Below are 12,973 nucleotides of genomic sequence, written 5' to 3' on the forward strand. Positions count from 1 at the left end.
AATCAGGGTCCTCGGTGGACGGACGTAGGAGGATATTCTAGCTTGTGATTGGTTAGTTTAGGAAGCGAGTTGAACTTGAACGCAATGGGCGGAACCTGTTTCAGTTTGAACTGTGGGAATTGTATGCAAACGCTAGGTTTAGTTTTAAGCAGGTTGTATTTTGGTACAGGCATTGTTTATCATAAAACAGTCACGCTTTTGTTTCTTTATGTATAATTGTTATGTGTTTTGCAAGTTTCAGTGGATCATATTGTAAAAATTGTGTAATTACTTGACAGGTCAAGTGACCCCTACATCTCCTAGCAACAGGATCTGTCAACAGTAGATATGGGCCCTAAACACTGCTAAAGTTAGTGTCTTCTCTATTCATCGACCTCTACAATACTGCCACAGTTTGTTTAGTGGCTTTTGGTCTTTTGGTTGAGATGAGCTGTATAGCCTTTTTTAATATTCCCTGAATGTTTGGGAGCACGATCAGTCAGGACTCCTGAAAGGATTTGGGAATAAAGGGAGCGTTTATTCACTGGAGTCCATTATCTTGCAGCAATATGCATTCCAGACCTCATACAAGGTGAGTTATTTTGTCATGGATGAATGATTTTTCTTATAAATCATAAATCATATATGATAATTATATTTTCCTAACTGTTTTAAATAGAGAACAATGGGTAGCACTACCGTAAATAAATGAAGCTAAAAAAATTGTCAAAAATATTATTCCTTTAAATTTGGTTTTGCAATTCACACAAACCTATTTATTTATTTCAGGTCGATCAGCTCCCACATTTCACAGCAAAAGTCTAAACAAAGTGTAAGTTTGAAACATTTGAACTATTTTCGCTTTGCAATTCTGACATAAAGTTGATATATTTTAACATGATGCACCACGTGATTATTATTTGTACCGTTTTTCTATGATTGTAACAGGTGGCAGCTCGCTCACTGCTGTGTCAGCGCACACAAACTGGGCACACTAACCGCTGGCAGCTGACTGGCACTGTGGGCAGTGACCTATTGGGGCAGGCACAGGTTCGGCGGGCGGAGGAGTTTGCACTTCAATTATCAAATAGGAATATCAAATCAGGTTAAAGATGTTATCATAATACATTTACATACTTATCTTGTTTAATTTTTTTATGTATTCTAGTGTTTTGCATACTGTACATGGTCACACTTCTGCAAATTGTGGTTTAAATAAGTACCAAAAGATAAAATAATACAGCATAATATCATAAAACATGTTTAAAATCATAACATATCATGTTGTAATTTATGTTTCTTATTAAAAAACAGCATAGGTTTAAAAAACAAAAACCTGCATTAAAGGGTTATTTCACCCACAATGAATCATTTACTCACCCTATTGTAATTTCAAACCTGTATGACACAAAAGAAAAAAAGTTGGTTACCGAACAACATTGTCACCCATTCACTTCTATCGAACGGACACAAAACCAATGCAAGTGAAAAGATGGCAGTAACAAAAATCTTCAAAATATCTTTGTTTTTTTGCTGAGAAAAGAAAGTCATACAGGTTTGAAATGACAAGAGGGTGAGTAAATGATGACACCATTTCCATTTTTGGTTGAACTTTAAATGTAACTGTACCCTTTTATTAAGTTATAGAAATGTTGTGGGAATATTTAATAGCCTTTTTGTAGCAAAGACATGATAGTACGGACATGTACAAAAACTTGAAAAAAGTGAAATATGTTAAAAATCCATTGGCTACTATAAATTTATGTCAATGCCTTAGCTGGATTTGAGAACTTAAAGGAATTATACGACCTCCTTCTTCAACAAAACTAAGAACACAGACCAAGATATCCACTGGTATACACACTTCATACTGTGTTAAACATGGGTGTTCATATTTGATATCAAGGAGTGACCAACTTGCCTTAATGATATTAGCTTTACCCATGAGCCACAGGGGCAGGGCGTGTGCACTATTGACTTTGCCAGAATCCTAACACTGTGTGCCAACCTCGTCAACCTGGTGTCACAAACCTGGCATGAATTTAGAGATGGGCACATAGAGGGGTCTGTCACCAGAGGGGTTAAGACCTATTGGCAGTTACGCATATAAATGCTCAATACCAAGCAGAAACTAAGAAGGACATTGTGGCTTTTGATTCTAGTGCCAGATTACTGTGGGTGCTTTTAATCCAAATAATCAGAATATGGTGGTGCATAGTTGAGAGGCATCTGCTTGGGTTGAATGGTCCTTCTGGTTGTCTTTATAGTCTATATTGTATATTTAAAGGGATACATTTACTCACCTTCGAGTTTTACAAATCTGTATACATGTCTTTGTTCTGATTAACACCGAGAAAGATATTTGGAAGCATGCGTATAGCCACACAGATTTTGCAACCCATTGACTCCCATAGTAGGAAAAAATACAATGGTATTCAAAATGTTTTCCAAAACATTTTCCAAAAACAAATTGTTCAGTTGCCAATTAATTGAAAATGCTATAATTACAATTTCAGACGGTAGCTGTGCACTCAACGATTAACATCTGTTTTCGGATGGATTATTTCCCCAAAACACCATTTCAAAATGTAGCGTCGTAGTTTTGTAACTTCCTTGTTTTACTCTTTAATAGTCCCAAATCGAGTCTTTGTTTCACTGATGCATTAGCAGCCATCTGTCACAAAACAAAGACATATGTTTGCTCAAACATATCTGGATCACTTCATTCTATTTTTGAACACACAGATTTTCTCTCACTGTGTGTTATGTTGCAGCTGACCCCGTGGCACTCCGTTGGCGTGAGGATACTACTGGCAGCACACAATCCCCTTTGCCACGACTGGTTCGCCCGCTGTCAGCCAGCCAACACACCAGTGTCTGGTATGCCGCCAGGAGCAAGTGGACTTCCATGACAACTGTTTAGCAGGAGAGAGACGGCTGGGGAGAGAGGGAGACAGTTTATCTCACTCTGGGGCTACATCTGTGGGATACCTGCCAGGCCACATGCATGCGATCACTAAGGACCGGGGCGGATAGTACATTAGAGAATGACAACTTTCCATTTGGCCAGGAAAGCCGCAGGACACTTTGCAGTGGGGCATTGTGGGCTCAGAGGGGATTAAAGTAACAACGTGTGTGTGTATGCATCCAGAGTTAATGAATGTAGCATTAATGTCTCTCTTTACCTTTACATATAGCAGTGAAGTCACATGGCCTTCAAACCTTGACACCCCAGAGAAGCAATTTCACAATCTCTCTCACAGAGTGGCCGGTAAAGCTAAACCAGGTATTGACTAGTATTGATGATTCCATCTCATTACTCACTCGGGCAACCAAAACAATCACTATTGATTTTATAGACTCTTGGGTAGAACTAATCTTACATTAGAGCTACAGAGCTCAAATTGTCGTGCTTGTTGAGAAGGTGCTAGATTTAGACTTGGCACACAACATAACCCTCGTAGATATTAAACTCTTAAATGCTAACCGTTAAGATGAATTAAACACTGCCATAGTAGAATAAAACAACTAAATAATATCTGTCTTCTCCGTGCATGTTCATAGACGCAGTGCTAGAGTGTCTGGGGGGCAAATGGGAGTTACATTGGCCTTTCCTGAATAATTCAGACACATTATTTGAGCTGTATACCGACAGGAAGAGGGAAAGAGTTGCACATCTTCAGGAGAGAGGAGGTATAGTTATTTGCTATTTAGACAGACTCAAAGTTACATTTGAATAAACATGTATTTTGCTATCGATGCTGAATTGAACTGGTACTTAAAGTTGAATTAAAGTGATTTGATCATTTGTTTTCATAAAAAGCTTAAAAGGTCTTAAAGGGATAATTCACCCGAAAATGAAAATTCTGCCATGATTTAGTCACCTTCGAGTTGTTCCAAATCTGTGTAAATGTCTTTGTTCTGATGAACACAGAGAAAGATATTGGAAGAATGCTTATAAATAAACAGATCTTGAGCCCCATTGACTCCTATATATGTTCTATATATGAACACAAAAGAAGACATTTTGAAGAATGAAGGACAGCAAACATTTCTGAGGTCACTTTTGACTACCATCATATTTTTTCCTGTTATGGTAGTCAATGAGGGTCAAAATCTGTCTGGTTAAAAGCATTCATCCAAATATCTTTCTCTGCGTTCATCAGAACAATGAAATGTATACAAATTTAGAAACAACTCGAAGGTGAGTAAATGATGACAGAATTTTCATTTTTGGATGAAGCATCCCTTTAAGGCCGTATTGTACACAGGACTCAAGGTGGTTCGGGAAGATTTCATAAAATTTCAATTCAATACATCAGATGACATATGTTTTAAACAACTTTTTGTAATCTAAAGCAAAAACAAATTTGTTTAAACTAGTTTGTAATCAATTAAATTACATAAAAATTAAATAACAGCAATAACAATTATTACATATATACTTAATTATTCATCACTTTATAACACGTCACACATTTATGACGATAACTAAATTAAACTAATACTAATACATTTATACATTACACTTTATAATACACTGAGATATAAAGTCAGAACACCAAAGGCCAAAAATCTAAAAACAAATGTAATAGTAGCCCCTTACATAGAACTATAATTCACACTCCGCGAGGACTGTGTGTTTACAAGGGAGTTTCTAATATACACAGGATAATTACTGAGGAGCATTATTACCTTATAAATAATGCAAAAGAGAAGATGCATAATTAATAGACAATTTTCTCTTTGTTTTTATTATTACAAATTTATGAGCTTCTTGAGTCATTTTATCCATTTAATCATTTAACATTGTTGATAACAACTTGTTATTTGCATAACTACAAAAGTATGTGGGGCCCACCCTTGTGGATTGGTTGGCTTAAGACAGCTGAATGCAGACACATTAGGTTGAGTAATTTCTTCTGATTGCAGTGAGTGGACAGAGCAGCAGAGCTGGAAGTTCTCTGTGTAGGTATGGGAGAGGTCTGGTTTCTAGTAAGTGGAATCTCAGTGGCCCGCTAACTCTCCGCTTGCCTGTCAAAGATTCCTCCATCACTAAAGAGGGTAAGTGCATAAGTCACCCATCACCTCTTGACTTGCTGTCACATCCGTTTGTGATCTGTGATGTTGATTGATGACAGTGCAGAAAATGACTGCAAGGAGTAAGAATTGTGTAAGAATTTCTGCTCTCGTCCAGCTCTGTCATTTGTCCTGCGGACGCTCTATGACCCCGAGGAATGGCCTGATGAATGGGGAGAGGGTGTGATCTCTACTGCAGTGTTTCTGGGGATGTCAAATCTCTTCCAGAAGTGAGTGTTGTAATGATCATTTTTCAATTTTTTTACTAAGGAATGTTAATAAATAACTTGGTCATGCAAAATGTTTCTCCCGCAAACACCGAAAGACATAAACACAGTATTACCTTAGATTGTACGTAATGTGTCAGATTCTATACTAATCACTGATTAAGTACTAAGTCCACACCCAAGTGTAATTTGCGTGTCCGGCACTATTGGGTGGAACCTGATGTGAAACTTGGCACTGCATTTATTTGCAAAATATTTTTCATATAAAATCAGACGTGTTCCACCCAGCCGTGTTTCAGCTACGCCATTGCATCATAGTTCTTTTGGTCATGTGTGCATCGACTTCCAGTATTTTTAAGCAAAAGTTCTACACGGTGGAAACCTAACATATTTTATTTGACACATTTTAAAATGTTTAATATTGTATTCTACATTATAATATTATATCCTGAGGCTGATGCAAAATGTAATATGGATATGATTGACAGGTGTCTTACAGAGATGATGACCAATATCTCATCCTCCACTGTGTGTCGCTTTCATAAGGTGTCCTGTAAGGTAAAATTAAAGAGGGTTACAGCAGGCCGTGTCATAACATCAGCATGTGACATTTGAAGATTTTTGATGACAGTATCATGGTGTTTTTCTATAAATGATCAGCAGGGGGAGACCTTATGTCTGTGTTTTTCAGTTTAAAGATACAGCCCTCCAGAGAGCGTGTGAGCGATGGCTGGAGCTGTTCTTAGTGACTGATCTCTCCTGTCACGTAAACCTCAAAGACTTGACATTTGACCTCCTGCTCAAGACCTTGCTTAGTCCAAGGTGACATACTTTATCATAGCATGGCCATTGCTAGTGTATCAGTGATAAATCACAAACGTTGCTATCAACATAATAATAAATTCATAGTCTGTTATGTTTTTAATGTTAGGAGTCTCACAGTCATATTTTACCCCAAAGTCTGAATATATAAAAAAATTATTGTTCACCTGAAGATTTTTTTAGTTCATTTATTCACTCTTAAGTCATTCACAACCTGTTTATGGCTCTTTTATCTATGGAACACCAAAAATATATATTATTTTAAGATACATCTCAAAGGGCTCATTTCGGGTGAACTATACCTGTGAGATGTCAATCTCTGTCTAACATTCTCTCTAACACCCCCAATTGTGTTAAACAGTAGAAGAAAGTCATATGAGTTTGGAATTTTATTTTAGGTTATCTTATTCATATATTTTGTGGTGAACTCGAGTTGTGGGTGAATTGTGGAATAAAAGTGTTCTTGACTGGTCTTATGAGATTTCCTCCATTACCTGTTAAACTATATTGAATTAAGTTAAGACATGTATTCTGCATCTCATCAATTTTGTTTCCAGCAAGTTCACTAAGCACTTTTCTGTACTTGAAATGACCTTCCGTAGACATAATGACTATTAAAACACATGAAAATGAACAGATGGGTAAATCAACAGGAAACTAATAAGGTTACTTTGTCTTTTTTGTGTAGATTGTTTACACTTGGTGAGTACGATCTCTTGAGAGCGGTACTTTATTGGCTTTACCTGCAGCTGAACCCCCTCAGAACAACCTTACCTGCACACAGCACCATCATCAACTTCTTCTGCAGGTAGATATCTTCCTGGAATCCATAACAGATTCACTGTTATAGTGTCAGAGGCAACATTAATCTACCTGCCCGGAGTGGCACAGAGCAGATGGTGCATTAGGATAATTCCAAACATATAATGCAGAATGTGTTGAGGATAACGGTAATTCAGTCACATCAAATTTGCAGTGATCCAGGTCCATTTGGAATAACCTTGATGCCATTTAGCCGGTTTGTGCGCATATGTTGTGTAATTACCTAGCCTACCTCCAAAACGTGTTTCTCTTGTTCAGGGAAACAGGCGTTTTCTTGGAACAGCCTCACGGACAAAGATACATCACTATATTTCAAGCTCTTCGACTGCATGGCATTACAGAATGTATGTGATATTCTCTTTAATATAAAAATATCTGATAATTTCCTGTTTTCACAACTAACATTCTTTGCTATCTGGATTCTGTCAAACGGATAGTTCACCAAAAAATCAAATGCTGTCATAATTTATTTCCCCTCATGTTGTTTCTGTATATTGGAAGACAAAAGATATTTTTAGAAATGTCTCATTGTTTTTGTGTCCATACAATGGAAGTCATAGAGGGGCAGTGTTGTTTGGTAACCAACATTCTTCAAAATATCTTCTTTTGTGTTCTGCAGAAGAAAGTCATGCATGTTTGGAATGATATGAGGCTGAATAAATAACTATGCGTTCCTTAAAAATTAAAATGAGATCCAGGGCCAAAGCCACTATTATTAGAAATGTAATAGAAAAGGGGTTTACTTACTTTTGAGAAATACAGAAGTATTTATATTTCAATTTTATATAGGTTAAATACTGTCTATATATAGCATAATCTTTATAGCCATACTCAGAATCTTGCCCCCTGGACCAACAGCACCCACCCAGTGTGTGACTATCCAGAAGTTTACCAGCACATGTAGACAATTATGACAATGATGTGTGTTTTTATGTTGAAATACTTTCTCTGATCCTAATTTATTGTGCTAAGAGTTTAAACAAGATTTGGAACAACCTGAGGGTGAGTAAATGATAACAGAATTTGTATTTTCGGGTGAACGATCACTTCAAACTTCTGGCTTAACCAACGGTCTGAGTAAGACCACCAGTTTTTCTGAACATAAAAGACAGGTGATTTATTATTATTAAAATGATATCTGTTTGTTCACAAACTTTATAATGACCAAAAGGATTCGGGAAAACTCAAAATGTTAAACTTCAGCATGTAATTAATCTTGCAATGTAGTCAAACTGTCAAAACAATATTTCATCTGGTGGATGATCATGATTCACTTCTCAGAATTTGAACAGAGCATGTAGAAGGTAGAGAGTGAATGTGTACAGTATGTAAATGTGTTTTTGTTATGATATAGCTGTCAGAGCTGGTCTTTGTGAGATAGTTGTGTCTTTATGTCACAGGGCAGCATCTGCAGGAGCTGCACAACATCAGAGTGTTTCCTGACGCCTGCTTATTTCACATCCTGTCCAATCATTATCACAATGTAAGTGAACACAAACACACACTGTTGAAAATAAATAGCTGAGAAAATGTAATAAAATGATATACTGTATAGACGGTATAATAAGGCAACCCGATGCAGTAAGACTTTAGAGTTGCTTAGCTGGTTAAGGTTGAACAATTATCTACACTTAAATTAATTCATGCAACACTGATTTTTTATTTAGCCAAGTTGACAAGTTCAATAAATTAAATTCAACTTTTATTATTAGAATATATGTATTCTTGAGGTAAAGGTCCAGTGAATGAAATTTAATGGCATCTAGAGGTGAGGTTGCTAACTGCAACCAACGGCTCACTCCACCCCTCCCTTTTGAAGCACTACGGTGGCTGAAACAGGACTAAGATGTCGTCTTGTTTTCGCTTCTTCTTTTATTTACAACACGCACTCTGCAGAGCAGTTTGTCCGTTCAAGTCTACAGTAGAAACAACATGGTGAATTCCATGCAAGGGGACACGCGGCATATGTAGTGACCCTGGATCACAACACCAGTCTTAAGTAGCTCAAGTAAAAGCCAAAAATACATTAGGATATTAAGTAAAAATCATGTTCCATGAAGATATTTTGCAAATTTCATATCATAAATAAAGAAAAACGTAATATTTGTGTGAGTGGACGGCCTGCTACAGTGCCTCTAATTAACAACTTCAAAGGCAATTTTCTCAATATTTTGCACCCTCAGATTCCAGAGTTTTAAACGGTTATATCTCCACCAGATATCGTCCTATCCGAACAAACCATAGATTAATAAAAATCTTAATTATTCAGCTTTCAGATGATGTACAAATCTCAATAAAAAAAAAAAAAAGGTTTTGTCCAGGGTCACATATGTAAGGATTAATCGTATTCAAATAAAAAATAATATATAAGTTGACTAAATTAAAATAAGTATATATTGAGTCCTACAAAAAATTATTTGTTCAATTTACTTTATTTGCTTTGTTGTGACAACATTTTGAAATACAGTGCAGTATTTCTAACACCATATTCCTATCATCATTTCAAATATGGTGGCGTTGGAGTGCTCTTTCGCTCGCTGGATGATGTGTGGGCGTGCTTTTCTGGGAGAATTGTCTAATAAGGGACTAAGAACCCTTGTTATGAAACGGGAATCCGTGTTCGAAAAATACCTTCCTAAACCTGTACAAACCTTAGCGGACTGAATCGAGCACAAAAATAAGTTTTTTGACAAGTTGACCATGTTAAGCATGAGAGGCCAGCATGTTAAACAGTGTAAAGAAGTCAGAATGTGTGAAATAGCATGTTACCTCCGCTTTTATGTTAAACATATAGGTACAATATGGCATGCTGTCAATAAAAAATGAAATAATAATAATATTTTAAGATCTTGTGCACTGTGAGGGTTTAAAATCCAAATGTCATCCATAAATTTTGTTTTTGGAAATGGTTATTTTTACAGTTATATTACTTTTTATTGTAGCATTATGTGTGGTATTTGGGCTGTATAGTTGTGTAAATCACACTTCCAGTTACAACTTTTGTAGGTAAATGCACTTTTGGTTTGAGTACAACAGTTATTCCTCAAAAAAAATAAAAAATATTTTGCGTTTACAAATTTAGGGATGTTATTTTTCCTAAAAGCTTAGCATGCATGTATTGAACCTGGAACATTCCTTTAAATATGTAATCAAAATTATTGCTTCCCTTCACCATAAATGTGTGACAGGTACATTTTGGTCTGTATTTATGAAGTGTTAATGTCTGTGATATTTCTGTAGCTTTACAAGGGGGGGGACATGACCATGACTGACTTCTCCAAACAAGCAGTACGATTCGGAATGATGGTTGATGTGGTACGGTATACTTTTTAAAACTTTCACACTGTTCTTCAAGCCATTTGTAATGTCATACATGGCCCAAATCTTGTTAAGAGAGTGTCTAAAGCCAAAATAACATGCTTTTCTGTCCTTAAGTCACCCGTTTTTATATTGGACATCCAGCTTGATCAAATGCGACAGTTGCATTTGGCGAAAGTCAATATATGCTTAGTCCTAAATGTCTGTGCTCTCCATTTGTATGCTTTAGAGCTGTGCTTTCTGTGTTTATGTGTTTTTCACTGTTACACTAGGAACAAGAGTGGTGTACTAAAACCATCAACCTCTATGGCTTTTACTTTCTACTTAAAGCTGTTAACGTGGGTGAATCAGATACGCACAGCTTCTCCATTGAGGTCAGAGCTCTCACAGCTTCATTCACATCTAGTCCTTTGTACCATTTAGTTTTCCCAAAAGTCTCTATCAGATGGCAGTTTGAGGTACAATAAATGTAAAGGACTTGTTCACTCACAAAGTCGTATCATTTGCATTTACTCACCCTTATGTCCTTCACATCCAAACCCATTTGACTTTCTCCTCCTTTAGGAGCATGAAAGGTGCACTGTAAACTCAACTGTTCAAAGTAATTCAATAGTTTAAGTAGTGTAAGCTTAATTTGATACACAAAATTGTACTAACGTAAATATTTTGAGTTCCTGTAACTAATTCTTATTTTTGAGTTAGTATAAATTAATTTAAACAAGTTCATTCAAGACGATTAGTTGAGAATTAATTCAGTTCCCAGAATGCTTTGCGTGCATTGCGATTAAGCTTTATTTTATGAGTCTTTAGAAAGGAAAAAGCCTTGTTAATGATGAATGTCCATTTATCTTGGATCTTTAGAAAAGTGTGTTGTATTTTCGGAGGGTTATCATCTTTCTGAAGAGTGGTGCTTATGCTTAGTTTGTGGGAGGTGCCATAGTTGTCGTGTGTGTTTACATCACTCACTGGGAAGGCTGTTTGTTAATTGTTGCTGTAGCTGAAATGTTTAGGTTTTCTTATTAGACTTTTCTTTTATTTAACTGTAAATAAAAAAGTTACTTTACTAAATGCTAAAATTTAAAAGGAATTAACATTTATGAGTACAAAAGCCTCAAAACTTGATAGTTCTGCTAACTTAAAATTATCATGCAAGACATTTGTCTGGCGTCTGCGAGGCATCAGATGCGTGAGGGAGCCTCTTTGTTGAGTAATTTACTAGTTCACACATAATGATTGGCGAGGGTTGATCTCATGCTGTTTTGCCCTCGATCACAGCTCAACCTTGTCGGCAAGCTCAACAACTGGCATATCGGGCTTAAATCGCCCTTAAAAATCATGTTGTGTGAACTTGCCATTATCCGGGTTTACAGTGTGAACCTTTATCATGATATGTTTTTTACTAGATAGTAAATATGGATATTAAAGGTCTATTTTAGAGAAGCGTATGAAAATGATAATAGAATGATAATTTTGTGTAAACTGTTTCTATAATACATTACCCATACTGTAAATATGAATTGAATTTCCTTTTTACACTCCTGTTCTTCTCTCCCTCCATTTCCTGTCTCTCTCTCTCTATGTTTTCTAGAGGTTGAGACACTGGGACCCTGCTCTGTCTCAGTCTTCTATTTTGACTCGTCCGTTCTGTATGAGGGCTGATCGATCGGTGTGCTATCACATCACAGTTCAAAGCTACTTCAACGGTGAGTTTCAGGAGCACAGCAGTGGAGCTGTCAATCAAGAGTTTGGCTTATGGAAGCGTTGCTGCAGGAGCAAGGTACTAACATATGCAAAGAGACAATGAAAATATTACACCTTATGATAGAATGCTAAATGAATAATTTCTTTGATTATGTTCTTCACCAGCCATTCAATGTTGAAGGACTTTCTCCACCCATTCTGGTGACCTTTGCACTAGCATTTCCATTTTGATGTTGCCTCAACAGTCAGTTCCAATAAAATACAATAAAATCTACTATAGCACAGTATATTACGTTCACTTGTGTACTTAATACACATTCTCATGAATCTAGAAAAAAATCACGGTTTTAAAGGGGTCATATGGCACGAATACGTGTTTTTCTTTGTCTTTGGTGTGTTATAAGTTGCCCATGCATGTATTAAAATTGCAAATATCAAACTGTCGGAAGAAAATGCTCACCCAGAACTTCCTAAAAAACTCCTCATGTAACCACACCCCCACAAATCTATACGTCAGTTCGTGGTATGATTTGACTAAGATCGCCGAAATGTAAATGCAAGTAATGTGGGCATGCCATATCAGTACAATTGCTTCGGAACCTGAGGTTCCAAATATGGCAAGAGGAGTTACATTTTTGTCACACGCTTGCAGTATTCAACCAAACACTAAGCATTGGTTAACTGGCCAATCATAGCACACCTGGCTTTTCAGAGCGATAAGTTTAGTAAAAAATCTGCGCGTTTTAGAGAGGCGGGGCAAAGAGGAGATACAAACATGCACGGTATGTGAAAAATACGGTGTCTATGAACCTTAAATCCTGTAACACATTGCATTACATCTAAAACAAACAAAAATCTTTGTTTGAGCCGTGTCATATGCATTATTGCATTGCCTGTCAATGGCACCATGTCCCGTTATTCTCAGTGTTTGTCTTTATATTCTTAAGCAAATTCATTTTTATGAGTTAAATTAAGTCAACCACTTGACAGCAAAAAAAATTTACACTGAATGTGTGTTAACTTTA

The 12,973-nt window shown here is 36.5% G+C and overlaps 1 protein-coding gene across 6 annotated transcripts; it reads left to right on the top strand.

The window, feature by feature from the left end:
- The first annotated feature begins 69 nt into the window (after positions 1 to 69).
- btbd16 (BTB (POZ) domain containing 16) lies at positions 70 to 12,235 on the top strand. 6 transcript variants are annotated; one of them, XM_056771496.1, is made up of 19 exons: positions 89 to 152; positions 279 to 349; positions 479 to 571; positions 769 to 811; positions 928 to 1,084; positions 2,754 to 2,859; positions 3,177 to 3,265; positions 3,544 to 3,672; positions 4,912 to 5,043; positions 5,177 to 5,288; positions 5,774 to 5,843; positions 5,977 to 6,107; positions 6,796 to 6,915; positions 7,188 to 7,273; positions 8,330 to 8,412; positions 10,170 to 10,244; positions 10,520 to 10,621; positions 11,836 to 12,024; positions 12,114 to 12,235. In XM_056771496.1, exons 3-19 carry the CDS (start codon positions 549 to 551, stop codon positions 12,177 to 12,179), a joined length of 1,713 nt encoding a protein of 570 aa, XP_056627474.1. In that variant the 5' UTR covers positions 89 to 152; positions 279 to 349; positions 479 to 548; the 3' UTR covers positions 12,180 to 12,235. The 6 variants fall into 6 exon arrangements, with proteins under 6 accessions (XP_056627472.1, XP_056627474.1, XP_056627471.1 ...); XM_056771497.1 differs by having other exon boundaries at positions 136 to 152; positions 545 to 571; XM_056771494.1 differs by having other exon boundaries at positions 70 to 121; positions 279 to 571.
- Positions 12,236 to 12,973: the final 738 nt, after the last annotated feature.

Source organism: Triplophysa dalaica, chromosome 17 (genome assembly GCF_015846415.1).
Source record: "Triplophysa dalaica isolate WHDGS20190420 chromosome 17, ASM1584641v1, whole genome shotgun sequence".
NCBI lineage: Eukaryota > Metazoa > Chordata > Actinopteri > Cypriniformes > Nemacheilidae > Triplophysa > Triplophysa dalaica.

Bases quoted from the DNA above. Each gene is read 5' to 3' on its own strand.
- btbd16 (XM_056771494.1), top strand. From the start codon at position 549: ATGCATTCCAGACCTCATACAAG. The intron at 1,085-2,753 runs GTTAAAGATGTT...GTTATGTTGCAG, and splicing joins AAATAGGAATATCAAATCAG to CTGACCCCGTGGCACTCCGT. The intron at 10,622-11,835 runs GTCAGAGCTCTC...TATGTTTTCTAG, and splicing joins CGCACAGCTTCTCCATTGAG to AGGTTGAGACACTGGGACCC.